This window comes from Panulirus ornatus, chromosome 10, assembly GCF_036320965.1.
Source record: "Panulirus ornatus isolate Po-2019 chromosome 10, ASM3632096v1, whole genome shotgun sequence".
Classification (NCBI taxonomy): Eukaryota; Metazoa; Arthropoda; class Malacostraca; order Decapoda; family Palinuridae; genus Panulirus; species Panulirus ornatus.
Genome location: NC_092233.1, coordinates 24,463,924 through 24,485,748, shown reverse-complemented (window position 1 = coordinate 24,485,748; position 21,825 = coordinate 24,463,924). Strand labels below are relative to the sequence as shown.

General features: G+C 40.7%; 1 protein-coding gene across 1 annotated transcript in view; it reads left to right on the top strand.

The window, feature by feature from the left end:
* The window catches only part of sdt (MAGUK p55 family member stardust), a 963,188-nt gene that overhangs the window by 908,241 nt on the left and 33,122 nt on the right, over positions 1-21,825 (top strand). The window contains 1 exon segment of the mRNA XM_071665600.1: positions 3,516-3,707. Within this exon segment, the coding sequence (XP_071521701.1) occupies positions 3,516-3,707 (192 nt within the window).

Genomic DNA, 21,825 nt, shown 5'->3' with positions numbered 1-21,825 from the left:
TAGAGTACAGTCTTAGTATTCATAATATTACTTTTGAACATATGATGAATATCTTCAATCATCATTTATTGTTTTAGACGCAGTATATTCAGAAACTCTTCTTTAACAGAGAAATTACTGAACAAGATCCTATTCATAATTGCTGACAAGACAGTGTCTAAAATGTCCACATAATCATCAGGCTTTGATGAAAACCAAACATATATTTGGTAACTCTCTTGGATTGATCTTGCACACTGTTTGAAATAGTCATTTGTTGCTGTGTTACCAAACAGTTTCAGATTTTTTTTATATTTGGTAACATGGATATCCAATATATTTACAAAACCTTCTAGCAAAGAGATTGTGCACTAGATACCATTACCTCTTTCAGCAATCACCTATCTTCATTCTTTTTCCATTTTGTAAGCAAGTATTCAAGCATATTTTGCTCTCACTACAAGCCTGTGAAAACTGATTGTTGAGACTCTAGTTTTGCTTTCAAATCATTCACTTCATCCTAGAGCTGATCAGGTGAAGTTCAGTGTTAAAGTGTCTGTATGTTTAGAAGTGCCTTTCAAGTATTGCACCACAGCAGCTGCACAGTAAATATATTGCAGGTACACCAATTTTCCAGCACCCTTGGTTCCAAAGCCTTGCTGGTCACGTAATAATCATCAACACACCTCTAACCCACTAATTATATATCTTCCATGTGTCTAAAGTATACCATGGACTGTTAGAAATTTAAATTAAACAAATATTAAATGTTTGAGCACACTAAAATGGGAGGTCTGTCCTTAGATTGTTTGAATCCTGTGGGGTCTTCTTCGTCTTCTGTTATTAGTGTTTTCGTAGGTGTGCATTGCCAGATAATGCAGTTTCATTTACATTATACACCTGCTCAGGACTGAAGTGCTTGTCAGCTATGATATTGCAAATTCGTCCACATTCTCGGCAACTCCTTCGTGGTTTGCAGACCGCTTTTCTCCGCACACTTTATTCATGGAAATTCCATGACGCCTCTTGAATCTTTGAGGCCATCCTTCACAATAGTCATGCTCATGTTTTAATTTAAGTTCTTTATGGAACAACTTAGCCTGGTTCATTATCATGCTACCTGACAAGTCCACTCCATCACTCTGACGCTGTTGAAGCAATTCCATCATCACTCGATTGTGCTCAGAAGTCTTACCATCTTTCATAGTTTTTCTAATTGTCATTTGCTTCTTGGAATCACTGTCTGCATAGAATTTCAATATTTTCTCCCTTTGCTTCTTTACATCATAAACAGTTGATGAACCAATATTGTAGATGTCACACAGCTTACGCACCATTTTTTTCAACAGTTCTACTTTGTCTTGGATCGATATGGAGTGGTGTTTACATTTGACACCATGACTGACATTCTCATATGTCTTAGAAGCCATAGCTAGGGTTGAATTTAAGCAAAATAAGCTAAGAATCTCATAGAATTGTGGTATCACCACCAACAAGTGCAGTGTAAAGAATGTAAATAAGTGCGCCCTACACATATAATGCCATCTGTAGCCGCCCAGTAAACTAGTCTGGTGGCTGTGGTAATTTCAAGTTTCCTCATGTAATTTTGTCCAGACTAAAGGAGGTGCTGAACCATTAGTTGCCGGAAATTCAGTGGTATACCTGTACCTTTAACATCATTGAATCAGTACTGATCTTTTCATTCACTGTCAAATTGATACTCCTTGTTTTTTTCTTATGCTAGCATGAAGAAGCACTCATGCAGTCAAGGTCATTCAAAAAACTTGGTTAAGTTTTGTGACCATGAGGTACTGATTGTAACTGCCAGCACTATAGTGGATGGGTCTCCCTTGTTAGGCAACACAGACCTTATGTCACTGTATCATAATCTTCAATCTTTTTCTTTACATTTATGTATATTTTCACAATGCCATTTTCTGTTTCTTTAAATTCTTTTTCTGCAGTCCTTTGATAAAACCCAGGTAATTTTTCTCTCAAGATCTGATGAGATAAATTTTGAAAGCTTGAATATTTATTTTCTTTAATACATGCTATGGTGCTACTTTCCATATAATTCAATGCATATTGAATTATTATTAAAGTGAAAAAATCTTTTCCCAAAAAATATCTAGTATCAGTTGTAGATGTTTAAGCAACAAGTAAAAAGCTTCGACAAATGCTGCAAGTGTAAGGCATCTGTGGGTACCTGGTTGGGAACCCCTGAGGTTGTTCATCAATTACCCTAATGATTTAAGCATACTGCAGTAAAAGTTGCCAGAGGAGTGAATGGGGATGTATAGCAATTTTTTTTTTTTTAAATGGAGTGAATGGGTATGTAAATCCTGCTTTACAACTCTGTTACACTTTGAAAAAAGTGTGTTGTGTATATGGAAATTTAATCATTTATGTATGTGTTAGATGTTTGTTTTTTCAGCATTACTATGTGTATTTGCGAGGCTAACATTTTGATCTGTGTATGCATATGAGAATGAAAATTAAGAAATGGATATATTCATTTTCAGCAGTCTTATAACAAAGTGAAAACTATTTAGCTCTATATACAGCAAACTGTTGCTCTCAAAGATATCTCTACTTGATAGAAAGTCTAATGATGAAAGTCCCTAAGGCATTTGCACAGGTATTTCTTTCTGTTATGAATAGAACTGAATAATTTATCATGTTTTTCCGAAGCATACATTTATTACCTATCTCTGTTGAACTTACTGCAAAATATCATGATATGAAGAATGGTATCAGAACAGTTCCCATTTTTGGAAAGGAGCAGCACTTTATATCCATAAGAAGAGTGAAAGAGCGAATTAGCCTTCTTTGGCCATAGCTACACTGCATAGCATTTTTGTGGTCTGCTGTCAGGTGTCAGTTTCTATCAGAGATTGCTGTATCTTTATCCTGAAATTTAGTGTTTCCATTTTTATCATTGAGCCTTTTCTTGCTCTAATACTTCTTGTTTTACATATGCTAACCCAGGTAACTCAAATACTGTTATATGTGTTTTTACTTGTCAATGGAAGTGGAAATGGTTTCACTCAATATTGTATAGGTGTGATGTTTTAGGAAATCACCATGTATAATTGTGCTTTGAGCACAGGAAGAGGCACATAACATTTCTATCTACTTATTTTTATTTTTCCTCTCCCCTCCCATCTTTCTCACTCTCTCTCTCTCTTTTGTGTGCATGCATGTGCACACTTTAGGGGAAATGTGTAGATAAGGAGTTGGTAAGTGTTTTTTGTGTTCAAGAAATTTTAGGAACACCTGGTTAAAAGAATGATTTGTAAAGTATAACTCACTGTTTATTATGTGGTCACTAACCATGGAAGACTTGCTACATAGGAATTTGCTTTTCTTTAACTTTTTCAAAAATACTAACTTGATGTAGAATTCATCTTTTTTATATTCATAACTACAATCTGAACATGGCTTTTTCTCTAGCATACAAGGAGCTCTTATCACCATGTCTTTTGTCTGCATTCTCCTACAATTTAACCATTATCTGCCTCTTGTTAATGGCTCAGCACGAAGCAACTCTCCACTTCCTATGCCAGGAAGAGGAGGGCCAGGTGCTGACATCATAAATGAAACGGAGAACTCAGGAGCTCAAGCAAGAAGTAGAGTGTTGACACTGAGATTTCCCCTCCCAGCTTGTCATTGTGTTAAAGGCAGCACACGAAGGAGACGGTGCAGCTCATTGTCTGACCTGGATGTTGGTATGGGGTAGTGTTAGTGGATGTATTGGAGGCTTTTGTATACTCTTGTGTGTCCCAGTGTATTGTGGATAACTCAGGTATCCAGAATCCTTTAGTATACAAGAAGTGTGTCTTTTATGTGGTTTGCATTAGTATGGGACAAAATATGAACATCATAGTCAGAAGTATTGTGTCATGATAATTCTGGGTATTGAGTTATTGATAATTCAGTTCTGGTGCATGCAAGAATGTCAAGAACTGCAACAAAGGCTTGCCAGATAATGTGCCCATCATTATTAGGTGATTGATGTTGTGGTTTATGTAGTGAAGTAAGTGGTATTGGCATAAAGCATGCGAGTGTTGTCAGCACTATTTGCCTGTCTTGCTTGAACTTGTTTATAAATTTGGTAATAGGACTGTATATATTTGATGTGCTGTTGAAGATAAATATTGTAAAATGAGGTGACTGGACAGTTTATGAAAAATAAAATGTAATTTGTGAAGAAATTCTATTATCTGCATTAAGCTTCACTTAATGTGTGCTGTATTGTGCTGGCATGGTTGTATTCAGTAGTAAAGTTGTATATTTTTTATGGTAGATGATATCTTTGTGTAATATAACCACTGCACATAATTCTGTTTAATCATGAGTCTGATATTGATATATAAAGAGGATATATATATAGTATCTGCATATATATATTATCTGTATATATATATATTATCTATCTATCTATCTATCTATATATATATATATATATATATATATATATATATATATATATATATATATATATATATATATATATATATATATATATTATCCCTGGGGATAGGGGAGAAGGAATACTTCCCATGTATTCCCTGTGCACCGTAAAAGGCAACTAAAAGGGGAGGGAGCGTGGGGCTGGAAATCCTCCCCTCTCATTTTTGATTTTCCAGAAGATGTGACAGAAAAGGGGGCCAGGTAAGGATATTCTCTCAAAGGCTCAATCCTCTGTTCTTGGCACTACCTTGCTGATGTGGAAAATAGCAAATAGTATGATATATATATATATATATATATATATATATATATATATATATATATATATATATATATATATATATATTTTTTTTTTTTTTTTTTTTTTTTCTGACACCTACATTCTTTAAGAAAAGACAGGTCTGTTGTCTTTGAATGGATTCCCCCAGTTCAGTTTTTACTGTCAGGTCTTGTTGTGGCCACCAATGCCTTTTTTTTTTTTTTTTTTATTAAATATTCATGTTAGAATGAAAAAAGAAAGAATATATATATATAAAAAGATGTTCTGGAAGGAGGTAAATAGGGTGCGTAAGACAAGGGAGCAAATGGGAACTTCAGTGAAGGGCGTAAATGGGGAGGTGATAACAAGTAGCGGTGATGTGAGAAGGAGATGGAATGAGTATTTTGAAGGTTTGTTGAATGTGTCTGATGATAGAGTGGCAGATATAGGGTGTTTTGGTCGAGGTGGTGTGCAAAGTGAGAGGGTTAGGGAAAATGATTTGGTAAACAGAGAAGAGGTAGTAAAAGCTTTGCGGAAGATGAAAGCCGGCAAGGCAGCAGGTTTGGATGGTATTGCAGTGGAATTTATTAAGAAAGGGGGTGACTGTATTGTTGACTGGTTGGTAAGGTTATTTAATGTATGTATGACTCATGGTGAGGTGCCTGAGGATTGGCGGAATGCGTGCATAGTGCCATTGTACAAAGGCAAAGGGGATAAGAGTGAGTGCTCAAATTACAGAGGTATAAGTTTGTTGAGTATTCCTGGTAAATTATATGGGAGGGTATTGATTGAGAGGGTGAAGGCATGTACAGAGCATCAGATTGGGGAAGAGCAGTGCGGTTTCAGAAGTGGTAGAGGATGTGTGGATCAGGTGTTTGCTTTGAAGAATGTATGTGAGAAATACTTAGAAAAGCAAATGGATTTGTATGTAGCATTTATGGATCTGGAGAAGGCATATGATAGAGTTGATAGAGATGCTCTGTGGAAGGTATTAAGAATATATGGTGTGGGAGGCAAGTTGTTAGAAGCAGTGAAAAGTTTTTATCGAGGATGTAAGGCATGTGTACGTGTAGGAAGAGAGGAAAGTGATTGGTTCGCAGTGAATGTAGGTTTGCGGCAGGGGTGTGTGATGTCTCCATGGTTGTTTAATTTGTTTATGGATGGGGTTGTAAGGGAGGTAAATGCAAGAGTCCTGGAAAGAGGGGCAAGTATGAAGTCTGTTGGGGATGAGAGAGCTTGGGAAGTGAGTCAGTTGTTGTTCGCTGATGATACAGCGCTGGTGGCTGATTCATGTGAGAAACTGCAGAAGCTGGTGACTGAGTTTGGTAAAGTGTGTGGAAGAAGAAAGTTGAGAGTAAATGTGAATAAGAGCAAGGTTATTAGGTACAGTAGGGGTGAGGGTCAAGTCAATTGGGAGGTGAGTTTGAATGGAGAAAAACTGGAGGAAGTGAAGTGTTTTAGATATCTGGGAGTGGATCTGTCAGCGGATGGAACCATGGAAGCGGAAGTGGATCATAGGGTGGGGGAGGGGGCGAAAATTTTGGGAGCCTTGAAAAATGTGTGGAAGTCGAGAACACTATCTCGGAAAGCAAAAATGGGTATGTTTGAGGGAATAGTGGTTCCAACAATGTTGTATGGTTGCGAGGCGTGGGCTATGGATAGAGATGTGCGCAGGAGGATGGATGTGCTGGAAATGAGATGTTTGAGGACAATGTGTGGTGTGAGGTGGTTTGATCGAGTAAGTAACGTAAGGGTAAGAGAGATGTGTGGAAATAAAAAGAGCGTGGTTGAGAGAGCAGAAGAGGGTGTTTTGAAATGGTTTGGGCACATGGAGAGAATGAGTGAGGAGAGATTGACCAAGAGGATATATGTGTCGGAGGTGGAGGGAACGAGGAGAAGAGGGAGACCAAATTGGAGGTGGAAAGATGGAGTGAAAAAGATTTTGTGTGATCGGGGCCTGAACATGCAGGAGGGTGAAAGGAGGGCAAGAAATAGAGTGAATTGGAGTCATGTGGTATACAGGGGTTGACGTGCTGTCAGTGGATTGAAGCAAGGCATGTGAAGCGTCTGGGGTAAACCATGGAAAGCTGTGTAGGTATGTATATTTGCGTGTGTGGACGTGTGTATGTACATGTGTATGGGGGGGGGGGTTGGGCCATTTCTTTCGTCTGTTTCCTTGCGCTACCTCGCAAACGCGGGAGACAGCGACAAAGTATAAAAAAAAAAAAAAAAAAAAAAAAAAAAAAAAAAAAAAAAAAAAAATATATATATATATATATTTTCTTTTTCTTTTAAACTATTCGCCATTTCCCGCGTTAGCGAGGTAGCGTTAAGAACAGAGGACTGGGCCTTTTTTGGAATATCCTCACCTGGCCCCCTCTGTTCCTTCTTTTGGAAAATTTAAAAAAAAACGAGAGGGGAGGATTTCCAGCCCCCCGCTCCCTCCCCTTTTAGTCGCCTTCTACGACACGCAGGGAATACGTGGGAAGTATTCTTAATCCCCTATCCACAGGGATATATATATATATATATATATATATATATATATATATATATATAGGGGAGAAAGAATACTTCCCACACATTCCTCACGTGTCGTAGAAGGCGACTAAAGGGGACGGGAGCGAGGGGCCAGAAACCCTCCCCTCCTTGTATTTTAACTTTCTAAAAGGGGAAACAGAAGAAGGAGTCACGCGAGGAGTGCTCATCCTCCTCGAAGGTTCAGATTGGGGTGTCTAAATGTGTGTGGATGTAACCAAGATGAGAAAAAAGGAGAGATAGGTAGTATGTTTGAGGAAAGGAACCTGGATATTTTGGCTCTGAGTGAAACGAAGCTCAAAGGGTAAAGGGGAAGAGTGGTTTGGGAATGTCTTGGGAGTAAAGTCAGGGGTTAGTGAGAGGACAAGAGCAAGGGAAAGAGTGGCACTACTCCTGAATCAGGAGTTGTGGGAGTATGTGATAGAGTGTAAGAAAGTAAATTCTAGATTGATATGGGTAAAACTGAAAGTTGATGGAGAGAGATGGGTGATTATTGGTGCATATGCACCTGGGCATGAGAAGAAAGATCATGTGAGGCAAGTGTTTTGGGAGCAGCTGAATGAGTGTGTTAGTGGTTTTGATGCAAAAGACCGGGTTATAGTGATGGGTGATTTGAATGCAAAGGTGAGTAATGTGGCAGTTGAGGGAATAATTGGTATACATGGGGTGTTCAGTGTTGTAAATGGAAATGGTGAAGAGCTTGTAGATTTATGTGCTGAAAAAGGACTGGTGATTGGGAATACCTGGTTTAAAAAGCGAGATGTACATAAGTATATGTATGTAAGTAGGAGAGATGGCCAGAGAGCGTTATTGGATTACGTTTTAATTGATAGACGCACGAGAGAGACTTTTGGATGTTAATGTGCTGAGAGGTGCAACTGGAGGGATGTCTTGATCATTATCTTGTGGAGGCGAAGGTGAAGATTTGTGGGGGTTTTCAGAAAAGAAGAGAGAACGTTGGGGTGAAGAGAGTGGTGAGAGTAAGTGAGCTTGGGAAGGAGACTTGTGTGAGGAAGTACAAGGAGAGACTGAGTACAGAATGGAAAAAGGTGAGAACAAAGGAGGTAAGGGGAGTGGGGGAGGAATGGGATGTATTTAGGGAAGCAGTGATGGCTTGCGCAAAAGATGCTTGTGGCATGAGAAGCGTGGGAGGTGGGTTGATTAGAAAATGTAGTGAGTGGTGGGATGAAGAAGTAAGATTATTAGTGAAAGAGAAGAGAGAGGCATTTGGATGATTTTTGCAGGGAAAAACTGCAAATGAGTGGGAGAGGTATAAAAGAAAGAGGCAGGAGGTCAAGAGAAAGGTGCAAGAGGTGAAAAAGAGGGCAAATGAGAGTTAGGGTGAGAGAGTATCATTAAATTTCAGGGAGAATAAAAAGATGTTTTGGAAGGAGGTAAATAAAGTGTGTAAGACAAGAGAGCAAATGGGAACTTCGTTGAAGGGGGCAAATGGGGAGGTGATAACAAGTAGTGGTGATGTGAGAAGGAGATGGAGTGAGTATTTTGAAGGTTTGTTGAATGTGTTTGATGATAGAGTGGCAGATATAGGGTGTTTTGTTCGAGGTGGTGTGCAAAGTGAGAGGGTTAGGGAAAATGATTTGGTAAATAGAGAAGAGGTAGTAAAAGCTTTACGTAAGAAGAAAGCCAGCAAGGCAGCAGGTTTGGATGGTATTGCAGTGGAATTTATTAAAAAAGGGGGTGACTGTATTGTTGACTGGTTGGTAAGGTTATTTAATGTATGTATGATTCATGGTGAGGTGCCTGAGGATTGGCGGAATGCTTGCATAGTGCCATTGTACAAAGGCAAAGGAGATAAGAGTGATTGCTCAAATTACAGAGGTATAAGTTTGAGTATTCCTGGTAAATTATATGGGAGGGTATTGATTGAGAGGGTGAAGGCATGTACAGACCATCAGATTGGGGAAGAGCAGTGTGGTTTCAGAAGTGGTAGAGGATGTGTGGATCAGGTGTTTTCTTTGAAGAATGTATGTGAGAAATACTTAGAAAAACAAATGGATTTGTATGTAGCATTTATGGATCTGGAGAAGGCATATGATAGAGTTGATAGAGATGCTCTGTAGAAGGTTTTAAGAATATATGGTGTGGGAGGCAAGTTGTTAGAAGCAGTGAAAAGTTTTTATCGAGGATGTAAGGCATGTGTATGTGTAGGAAGAGAGGAAAGTGGTTGGTTCTCAATGAATGGAGGTGTGCGGCAGGGGTGTGTGATGTCTCCATGGTTGTTTAATTTGTTTATGGATGGGGTTGTTAGGGAGGTGAATGCAAGAGTTTTGGAAAGAGGGGCAAGTATGCAGTCTGTTCTGGATGAGAGAGCTTGGGAAGTGAGTCAGTTGTTGTTCGCTGATGAAACAGCGCTGGTGGCTGATTCATGTGAGAAACTGCAGAAGCTGGTGACTGAGTTTGGTAAAGTGTGTGAAAGAAGAAAGTTAAGAGTAAATGTGAATAAGAGCAAGGTTATTAGATACAGTAGGGTTGAGGGTCAAATCAATTGGGAGGTAACTTTGAATGGAGAAAAACTGGAAGAAGTAAAGTGTTTTAGATATCTGGGAGTGGATCTGACAGCGGATGGAACCATGGAAGCGGAAGTGAATCATAGGGTGGGGGAGGGGGCGAAAATTCTGGGAGCATTGAAGAATGTTTGGAAGTCGAGAACATTATCTCGTAAAGCAAAAATGGGTATGTTTGAAGGAATAGTGGTTCCAACAATGTTGTATGGTTGCGAGGCATGGGCTATGGATAGAGTTGTGCACAGGAGGGTGGATGTGCTGGAAATGAGATGTTTGAGGACAATATGTGGTGTGAGGTGGTTTGATTGAGTAAGTAATGTAAGGGTAAGAGAGATGTGTGGAAATAAAAAGAGTGTGGTTGAGAGAGCAGAGGAGGGTGTTTTGAAATGGTTTGGTCACATGGAGAGAATGAGTGAGGAAAGATTGACCAAGAGGATATATGTGTAAGAGGTGGAGGGAACGAGGAGAAGTGGGAGACCAAATTTTAAGTGGAAAGATGGAGTGAAAAAGATTTTGTGTGATCGGGGCCTGAACATGCAGGAGGGTGAAAGGCGTGCAAGGAATAGAGTGAATTGGAACGATGTGGTATACCGGGGTCGACGTGCTGGCAATGGATTGAACCAGGGCATGTGAAGCATCTGGGGTAAACCATGGAAAGTTATGTGGGGCCTGGATGTGGAAAGGGAGCTGTGGTTTCGGTGCATTATTACATGACAGCTAGAGACTGAGTGTGAAAGAATGGGGCCTTTGGTGTCTTTTCCTAGCGCTACCTCGCACACATGAGGGGGGAGGGGGTTGTTATTCCATGTGTGGCGGGGTGACGATGGGAACAAATAAAGGCAGACTGTGAATTATGTACATGTGTATATATGTATATGTCTGTGTGTGTATATATATGTGTACATTGAGATGTATAGGTATGTATAATTGCGTGTGTGGACATGTATGTATATACATGTGCATGTGGGTGGGTTGGGCCATTCTTTCATCTGTTTCCTTGCGCTACCTTGCTAACGCGGGAGACAGCGACAAAGCAAAATAAATAAATAAATAATAATAATAATATATATATATATATATTTATTTTGCTTTGTCGCTGTCTCCCGCTTTAGCGAGGTTGCACAAGGAAACAGACGAAAGAATGGCCCAACCCACCCACATACACATGTATATACATGCACGTCCACACACACACATATATATATATACCTATACATCTCAACGTATACATATATATATACACACACACATATACATATATACACATGTACATAATTCATACTGTCTGCCTTTATTCATTCCCATTGCCACCCCGTCACACATGAAATAACAACCCCCTCCCCCTCATGTACGCGAGGTAGCGCTAGGAAAAGACAACAAAGGCCACTTTCCTTTACACGCAGTCTCTAGCTGTCATGTAATAATACACCGAAACCACAGCTCCCTTTCCACATCCAGGCCCCACAGAACTTTCCATGGTTTACCCCAGACGCTTCACATGCCTTGGTTCAATCCATTGACAACACGTTGACCCCAGTATACCTTATCGTTCCAATTCACTCTATTCCTTGCACGCCTTTCATCCTTCTGCATGTTCAGGCCCCAATCACTCAAAATCTTTCACACTCCATCTTTCCACCTTCAAATTGGTCTCCCACTTTTCCTCGTTCCCTCCACCTCTGACACATATATCCTCTTGGTCAATCTTTCCTCATTCATTCTCTCCATATATATTATCCCTAGGGAGAGGAGAGAAAGAATACTTCCCACGTATTCCCTGCATGTCGTAGAAGGTGACTAAAAGGGGAGGGAGTGGGTGGCTGGAAATCCTCCTCTCTCGTATTTTTCTAATTTTCCAAAAGAAGGAACAGAGAAGGGGGCCAAGTGAGGATTTCTCTCCAAGGCTCAGTCCTCTGTTCTTAATGCTACCTCGCTAATGCGGAAAATGGCGAATAGTATGAAAAATATATATATATATATATATATATATATATATATATATATATATACGTATTCCCTGCGTGTCGTAGAAGGCGACTAAAAGGGAAGGGAGCGGGGGGCTGGAAATCCTCCCCTCTCGTTTTTTTTTTTAATTTTCCAAAAGAAGGAACAGAGAAGGCCAGGTGAGGATATTCCCTCAAAGGCCCAGTACTCTGTTCTTAACGCTACCTCGCTATCGCGGGAAATGGCGAATAGTATGAAAAAAATATAATATATATATATATATATATATATATATATAGTTTGAAAGAAAAGAAATATATATAATATATAATATATATATATATATAGATATATATATATATATCTATATATATACTATATATATATATATATATATCTTTTCTTTCTTTTAAACTATTCGCCATTTCCCACGTTAGCGAGGTAGCGTTAAGGACAGAGGACTGGGCCCTTGTGGGATATCCTCACCTGGCCCCCCCTCTGTTCCACCTTTTGGAAAATAAAAAAAAAAAACGAGAGGGAGGATTTCCACCCCCCGCTCCCTCCCCTTTTAGTCACCTTCTACGACACCGCAGGAATACGTGGGAAGTATTCTTCATCCCCTATCCCAGGATAAGATACATAAATATATATATATATATATAATATAATATATATATTATCCCTGGGGATAAGGGAGAAAGAATACTTCCCATGTATTCCCTGTGCACCGTAAAAGGCAACTAAAAGGGGAGGGAGCGTGGGGCTGGAAATCCTCCCCTCTCATTTTTGATTTCCAGAAGAAGTGACAGAAAAGGGGGCCAGGTAAGGATATTCTCTCAAAGGCTCAATCCTCTGTTCTGCACTACCTGCTGATTGGAAAATAGCAAATAGTATGATATATATATAAAAAAAAAAAAAATATATATATAAATATATATATATATATATAATATAATATATATATAATATATATATATATATATATATATTTTTTTTTTTTTTTTTTTTTTTTTCTGACACCTACATTCTTTAAGAAAAGACAGGTCTGTTGTCTTTGAATGGATTCCCCCAGTTCAGTTTTTACTGTCAGGACCATGTTGTGGCCACCAATGCCTTTTTTTTTTTTTTTTTTTATTAAATATTCATGTTAGAATGAAAAAAGAAAGAATATATATAGATAAAAAGATGATTCAGGAAGGAGGTAAATAGGGTGCGTAAGACAAGGGAGCATATGGGAACTTCCGAAGGGCGTAAATGGGGAGGTGATAACAAGTAGTGGTGATGTGAGAAGGAGATGGAATGAGTATTTTGAAGGTTTGTTGAATGTGTCTGATGATAGAGTGGCAGATATAGGGTGTTTTGTTCGAGGTGGTGTGCAAAGTGAGAGGTTAGGGAAAATGATTTGGTAAACAGAGAAGAGGTAGTAAAAGCTTTACGTAAGAAGAAAGCCAGCAAGGCAGCAGTTTGGATGGTATTGCAGTGGAATTTATTAAAAAAGGGGGTGACTGTATTGTTGACTGGTTGGTAAGGTTATTTAATGTATGTATGACTCATGGTGAGGTGCCTGAGGATTGGCGGAATGCTTGCATAGTGCCATTGTACAAAGGCAAAGGGATAAAGTGAGTGCTCAAATTACAGAGGTATAAGTTTGAGTATTCCTGGTAAATTATATGGGAGGGTATTGATTGAGAGGGTGAAGGCATGTACAGAGCATCAATTGGGGAAGAGCAGTGCGGTTTCAGAAGTGGTAGAGGATGTGTGGATCAGTGTTTGCTTTGAAGAATGTATGTGAGAAATACTTAGAAAAGCAAATGGATTTGTATGTAGCATTTATGGATCTGGAGAAGGCATATGATAGAGTTGATAGAGATGCTCTGTGGAAGGTATTAAGAATATATGGTGTGGGAGGCAAGTTGTTAGAAGCAGTGAAAAGTTTTTATCGAGGATGTAAGGCATGTGTATGTGTAGGAAGAGAGGAAAGTGATTGGTTCGCAGTGAATGTAGGTTTGCGGCAGGGGTGTGTGATTCTCCATGGTTGTTTAATTTGTTTATGGATGGGTTGTAAGGGAGGTAAATGCAAGAGTCCTGGAAAGAGGGCAAGTATGAAGTCTGTTGGGGATGAGAGAGCTTGGGAAGTGAGTCAGTTGTTGTTCGCTGATGATACAGCGCTGGTGGCTGATTCATGTGAGAAACTGCAGAAGCTGGTGACTGAGTTTGGTAAAGTGTGTGAAGAAGAAAGTTGAGAGTAAATGTGAATAAGAGCAAGGTTATTAGGTACAGTAGGGGTGAGGGTCAAGTCAATTGGGAGGTGAGTTTGAATGGAGAAAAACTGGAGAAGTGAAGTGTTTTAGATATCTGGGAGTGGATCTGTCAGCGGATGGAACCATGGAAGCGGAAGTGAATCATAGGGTGGGGGAGGGGGCGAAAATTTTGGGAGCCTTGAAAAATGTGTGGAAGTCGAGAACACTATCTCGAAAGCAAAAATGGGTATGTTTGAAGGAATAGTGGTTCCAACAATGTTGTATGGTTGCGAGGCGTGGGCTATGGATAGAGATGTGCGCAGGAGGATGGATGTGCTGGAAATGAGATGTTTGAGGACAATGTGTGGTGTGAGGTGGTTTGATCGAGTAAGTAACGTAAGGGTAAGAGAGATGTGTGAAATAAAAAGAGCGTGGTTGAGAGAGCAGAAGAGGGTGTTTTGAAATGGTTTGGGCACATGGAGAGAATGAGTGAGGAGAGATTGACCAAGAGGATATATGTGTAAGAGGTGGAGGGAACGAGGAGAAGAGGAGACCAAATTGGAGGTGGAAAGATGGAGTGAAAAAGATATGTGTGATCGGTATGTCCGGGGGCGTGGGGGGGGGGTGGGGGGGGGGGGGGGGGGTGGTGTTGGGTGTGGGTTGGTTGTTGTGTTGTTTGTGTGGGGGGGGTAGAGTACGTGTTTTGGGATATTCGGGGTAAATTTAAGGTTGATATGGAAGGGAGGATTGAAATAGGAAGGAAACAAAACCAATGTGTAGACCACATGACTGGTACAACAATCAGCGTCGTAATTGTGATCTTTGGCCGCGTTCATAACTTTATCAACACCCCTGGCCTAAGCATGTTCGTGACCACACGACTCACAGCGCACAGACGAGCTGGTTTTCACTCAAGCGAAAGTATCTGCCTTCTCGAGACACTCACACACAGAAATTGAGGATCATGCGAATCTGTGTGGAGGGGGGGAGGCCGGAGAGGGTGGCCTATTACCCATCGTCTAGCGCTTCCAGCTCTAGCCGATCTCTGAGAACAGCAACACTCGGCAGTGTGAAGGCAGTACTTCGGTATACAACGTCAAATCATGAAAGCTCGAGCTCTAAGGTATCGCTATAGTACCTGCAATCCGTGCACGTGCTGCATCGTGTCACTATTGGTAGTACTTAGCTCATCGGGACGGCGTCTCTCGGAGCCACCTCTTCTTTACTTGTTTCCTGTTCCTTCGCGCACTCTCATCGTCTTACGCCATATACGTCGATGTACTGTTGACAGGACACGACTAGACGATCTTAATACAAGCACTAACAACAACACTAAATACAGTACACAACTACTAAATTACACACACACAAACAACACAACAATCAAATCATACAATATATAAAACAGCAACACTTAACAGGAACACAGCGGCACGGCACTCTAACACACTACACACAGGGCACAGCACTCACGAGGGAGGGGTAGCGAATTACTCGCGAGCGACTATAACAAATCCGCACCGCACATCTCTGATAGCGACAAGATAGGACCCTTGGCCTTTTTTGGATTGTCCGGATTAGCCAACCCATCGTATCCATATCATTTTGGTTAAGGAACACATTCTAATAAATAATTGACGTATCTACCATATAGAAATATGTACACACTGCGCGGGCGGAGGCGGATACATATATACTTTTAGGTTGTACTCTCGCGCACAGACTCCCACGACCTTATTCACGCTTCCCTCCACACCGACTTTCCCGCCCCTCCTTCCCTACCTCTTACCTCGGCCACACTTCTCGCATGCGCATCCACGTCGCTTCCATGGGCTTCCATCCGCACGACGAGCAATAACCACTCCATGACCTGAAGTTATTCTTAATCCCCTATCCCCAGGGATAATATATATATATATATATATATATATAAAATATATATATATATATATTATCCCTGGGGATAAGGGAGAAAGAATACTTCCCACACATTCCTCACGTGTCGTAGAAGGCGACTAAAGGGGACGGAGCGAGGGGCCAGAAACCCTCCCCTCCTTGTATTTTAACTTTCTAAAAGGGGAAACAGAAGAAGGAGTCACGCGAGGAGTGCTCATCCTCCTCGAAGGTTCAGATTGGGGTGTCTAAATGTGTGTGGATGTAACCAAGATGAGAAAAAAGGAGAGATAGTAGTATGTTTGAGGAAAGGAACCTGATATTTTGGCTCTGAGTGAAACGAAGCTCAAAGGTAAAGGGGAAGAGTGGTTTGGGAATGTCTTGGGAGTAAAGTCAGGGGTTAGTGAGAGGACAAGAGCAAGGGAAAGAGTGGCACTACTCCTGAATCAGGAGTTGTGGGGAGTATGTGATAGAGTGTAAGAAAGTAAATTCTAGATTGATATGGGTAAAACTGAAAGTTGATGGAGAGAGATTGTTATTAATGGTGCAATGATGCACCTGGCCTAGAGAAGAAAAGATCATTTGAGGCAAGTGTTTTTGGGAGCAGCTGAATGATGTGTTAGTGGTTTTGATGCAAAAGACCGGTTATAGTGATGGGTGATTTGAATGCAAAGGTGAGTAATGTGGCAGTTGAGGGAATAATTGGTATACATGGGGTGTTCAGTGTTGTAAATGGAAATGGTGAAGAGCTTGTAGATTTATGTGCTGTAAACGTACTGGTGAAATGGAATACCAGTTATTAAAAAAAAGCGAGATGTACATAAGTATATGTATGTAAGTAGGAGAGATGGCCAGAGAGCGTTATTGGATTACGTTTTAATTGATAGACGCACGAGAGAGACTTTTGGATGTTAATGTGCTGAGAGGTGCAACTGGAGGGATGTTCCTTTATCAATTATCATGTGAGGCGAAGGTGAAGATTTGTGGGGTTTTCAGAAAAGAAGAGAGAACGTTGGGGTGAAGAGAGTGGTGAGAGTAAGTGAGCTTGGGAAGGAGACTTGTGTGAGGAAGTACAAGGAGAGACTGAGTACAGAATGGAAAAGGTGAGAACAAAGGAGGTAAGGGGAGTGGGGGAGGAATGGGATGTATTTAGGGAAGCAGTGATGGCTTGCGCAAAAGATGCGTGTGGCATAAAAGCGTGGTAATGTGGGTTGATTAGAAAATTAGTGAGTGGGGTGGATTGAAGAAGTAAGATTATTAGTGAAAGAGAAGAGAGAGGCATTTGGATGATTTTTGCAGGGAACAATTGCAAACAGGAGTGGGAAGGTATAAAAGAAAGAGGCAGGAGGTCAAGAGAAAGGTGCAAGAGGTGAAAAAGAGGGCAAATGAGAGTTAGGGTGAGAGAGTATCATTAAATTTCAGGGAGAATAAACAGATGTTATTGAGGAGGTAAATAAAGTTTGGTAAACAAGAGAGCAAATGGGAACTTCGTTGAAGGGGGCAAAATTGGGAGGTGATAACAAGTAGTGGTGATGTGAGAAGGAGATGGAATGAGTATTTTGAAGGTTTGTTGAATGTGTTTGATGATAAATTGGCAGATATAGGTTTTTTGGGTCGGGGTGGTGTCAAAGTGGAGGTTGGGGAAATATTTTGGTAAAAGAGAAGAGGTATAAAAGCTTTGGGGGAAAGAAACCGAAGGCAGCGGGTTTGGATGGTATTGCAGTAAAATTTTTTAAAAAAAAGGGGTGACTTATTGTTGACGGGTTGGTAAGGTTATTTAAATGTATGTATGACTCATGGTGAGGTGCCTGAGGATTGGCGGAATGCGTGCATAGTGCCATTGAAACAAAGGCAAAGGGGATAAGAGTGAGTGCTCAAATTACAGAGGTATAAGTTTGTTGAGTATTCCTGGTAAATTATATGGAGGGTATTGATTGAGAGGGTGAAGGCATGTACAGAGCATCAGTTTGGGGGAAAGAGCAGTGGGTTTCAGAAGTGGTAGAGGATGTGTGGATCGGGTGTTTGCTTTGAAGAATGTATGTGAGAAATACTTAGAAAGCAAATGGATTTGTATGTAGCATTTATGGATCTGGAGAAGGCATATGATAGAGTTGATAGAGATGCTCTGTGGAAGGTATTAAGAATATATGGTGTGGGAGCAAGTTGTTAGAAGCAGTGAAAAGTTTTTATCGAGGATGTAAGGCATGTGTACGTGTAGGAAGAGAGGAAAGTGATTGGTTCTCAGTGAATGTAGGTTTGCGGCAGGGGTGTGTGATGTCTCCATGGTTGTTTAATTGTTTATGGATGGGGTTGTTAGGGAGGTAAATGCAAGAGTTTTGGAAAGAGGGGCAAGTATGAAGTCTGTTGGGGATGAGAGAGCTTGGGAAGTGAGTCAGTTGTTGTTCGCTGATGATACAGCGCTGGTGGCTGATTCATGTGAGAAACTGCAGAAGCTGGTGACTGAGTTTGGTAAAGTGTGTGGAAGAAGAAAGTTAAGAGTAAATGTGAATAAGAGCAAGGTTATTAGGTACAGTAGGGTTGAGGGTCAAGTCAATTGGGAGGTGAGTTTGAATGGAGAAAAACTGGAGGAAGTGAAGTGTTTTAGATATCTGGGAGTGGATCTGGCAGCGGATGGAACCATGGAAGCGGAAGTGGATCATAGGGTGGGGGAGGGGGCGAAAATTCTGGGGCCTTGAAGAATGTGTGGAAGTCGAGAACATTATCTCGGAAAGCAAAAATGGGTATGTTTGAAGGAATAGTGGTTCCAACAATGTTGTATGGTTGCGAGGCGTGGGCTATGGATAGAGTTGTGCGCAGGAGGATGGATGTGCTGGAAATGAGATGTTTGAGGACAATGTGTGGTGTGAGGTGGTTTGATCGAGTGAGTACGTAAGGGTAAGAGAGATGTGTGGAAATAAAAAGAGCGTGGTTGAGAGAGCAGAAGAGGGTGTTTTGAAGTGGTTTGGGCACATGGAGAGAATGAGTGAGGAAAGATTGACCAAGAGGATATATGTGTCGGAGGTGGAGGGAACGAGGAGAAGAGGGAGACCAAATTGGAGGTGGAAAGATGGAGTGAAAAAGATTTTGTGTGATCGGGGCCTGAACATGCGAGGGTGAAAGGAGGGCAAGGAATAGAGTGAATTGGAGCGATGTGGATACCGGGGTTGACGTGCTGTCAGTGGATTGAATCAAGGCATGTGAAGCGTCTGGGTAAACCATGGAAAGCTGTGTAGTATGTATATTTGCGTGTGTGGACGTATGTATATACATGTGATGGGGGGGGTTTGGGCCATTTCTTTCGTCTGTTTCCTTGCGCTACCTCGCAAACGCGGGAGACAGCGACAAAGTAAAAAAAAAAAAACAAAAAAAAAAAAAAAATAAATAAAAAAAAAAAAAAATATAATATATAATATATATATATAATATCCCATGGAGGTATAAGGATAGAGAACTTAATTCCTACTGTTGATTCAATAAAAATGAGAGTTGAGGAAAACCGTCTCCCTGTCGGGAATAGGGAATAGTAAGAAACTATCCAGATATATATATATAATATATATATAATAATATATATATATATAATATATACTAGGGAAAAAATACTTCCCCACATCTCAGTGTCGTAGAAGGCGACTAAAGGGACGGGAGCGGGCAGAAACCCTCCCCTCCTTGTATTTTAACTTTCTAAAAGGGGAAACAGAAGAAGGAGTCACGCGAGGAGTGCTCATCCACCTCGAAGGCTCAGATTGGGGTGTCTAAAGTGTGTGGATGTAACCAAGATGAGAAAAAAGGAGAGATAGGTAGTATGTTTGAGGAAAGGAAACCTGGATGTTTTGGCTCTGAGTGAAACGAAGCTCAAGGTAAAGGGGAAGAGTGTTTGGGAATGTCTTGGAGTAAAGTCAGGGTTAGTGAGAGGACAAGAGCAAGGGAAGGAGTAGCACTACTCCTGAATCAGGAGTTGTGGGAGTATGATAGATGTAAGAAAGTAAATTCTAGATTGATATGGGTAAAACTGAAAGTTGATGGAGAGAGATGGGTGATTATTGGTGCATATGCACCTGGGCATGAGAAGAAAGATCATGAGAGGCAAGTGTTTTGGGAGCAGCTGAATGAGTGGGTTAGTGGTTTTGATGCACAAGACCGGGTTATAGTGATGGGTGATTGAATGCAAAGGTGAGTAATGTGGCAGTTGAGGAATAATTGGTATACATGGAGTGTTCAGTGTTGTAAATGGAAATGGTGAAGAGCTTGTAGATTTATGTGCTGAAAAAGGACTGGTGATTGGGAATACCTGGTTTAAAAAGCGAGATATACATAAGTATACGTATGTAAGTAGGAGAGATGGCCAGAGAGCGTTATTGGATTACGTGTTAATTGATAGACGCACGAAAGAGAGACTTTTGGATGTTAATGTGCTGAGAGGTGCAACTGGAGGATGTCTGATCATTATCTTGTGGAGGCGAAAGGTGAAGATTTGTGGGGTTTTCAGAAAAGAAGAGAGAATGTTGGGGTGAAGAGAGTGGTGAGAGTAAGTGAGCTTGGGAAGGAGACTTGTGTGAAGAAGTACAAGGAGAGACTGAGTACAGAATGGAAAAAGGTGAGAACAAAGGAGGTAAGGGAGTGGGGGAGGATGGGATGTATTTAGGGAAGCAGTGATGGCTTGCGCAAAAGATGCTTGTGGCATGAGAAGCGTGGGAGGTGGGTTTGATTAGAAAGTAGTGAGTGGTGGGATGAAGAAGTAAGATTATTAGTGAAAGAGAAGAGAGAGGCATTTGGACGATTTTTGCAGGGAAAAAATGCAATGAGTGGGAGAGGTATAAAAGAAAGAGGCAGGAGGTCAAGAGAAAGGTGCAAGAGGTGAAAAAGAGGGCAAATGAGAGTTGGGGTGAGAGATATCATTAAATTTCAGGGAGAATAAAAAGATGTTTTGGAAGGAGGTAAATAAGTGCGTAAGACAAGGGAGCAAATGGGAACTTCAGTGAAGGGGCTAATTGGGAGGTGATAACAAGTAGTGGTGATGTGAGAGAGAGATGGAGTGAGTATTTTGAAGGTTTGTTGAATGTGTTTGATGATAGAGTGGCAGATATAGGGTGTTTTGTCGAGGTGGTGTGCAAAGTGAGAGGGTTAGGGAAAATGATTTGGTAAACAGAGAAGAGGTAGTAAAAGCTTTACGAAGATGAAAGCCGGCAAGGCAGCAGGTTTGGATGGTATTGCAGTGGAATTTATTAAAAAAGGGGTGACTGTATTGTTGACTGGTTGGTAAGGTTATTTAATGTATGTATGATTCATGGTGAGGTGCCTGAGGATTGGGGAATGCTTGCATAGTGCCATTGTACAAGGCAAAGGGGATAAGATGAGTGCTCAAATTACAGAGGTATAAGTTTGTTGAGTATTCCTGGTAAATTATATGGGAGGTATTGATTGATGAGGGTGAAGGCATGTACAAGCATCAGATTGGGGAAGAGCAGTGTGGTTTCAGAGTGGTAGAGGATGTGTGGATCAGGTGTTTGCTTTGAAGAATGTATGTGAGAAATACTTAGAAAAGCAAATGGATTTGTATGTAGCATTTATGGATCTGGAGAAGGCATATGATAGAGTTGATAGAGATGCTCTGTGGAAGGTTTAAGAATATATGGTGTGGGAGGCAAGTTGTTAGAAGCAGTGAAAAGTTTTATCGAGGATGTAAGGCATGTGTACTGTAGGAAGAGAGGAAAGTGATTGGTTCTCAGTGAATGTAGGTTTGCGGCAGGGGTGTGTGATGTCTCCATGGTTGTTTAATTTGTTTATGGATGGGGTTGTTAGGGAGGTGAATGCAAGAGTTTTGGAAAGAGGGCAAGTATGCAGTCTGTTGTGGATGAGAGAGCTTGGGAATTGAGTCAGTTGTGTTCGCTGATGATACAGCGCTGGTGGCTGATTCATGTAAGAAACTGCAGAAGCTGGTGACTGAGTTTGGTAAAGTTGTGAAAGAAGAAAG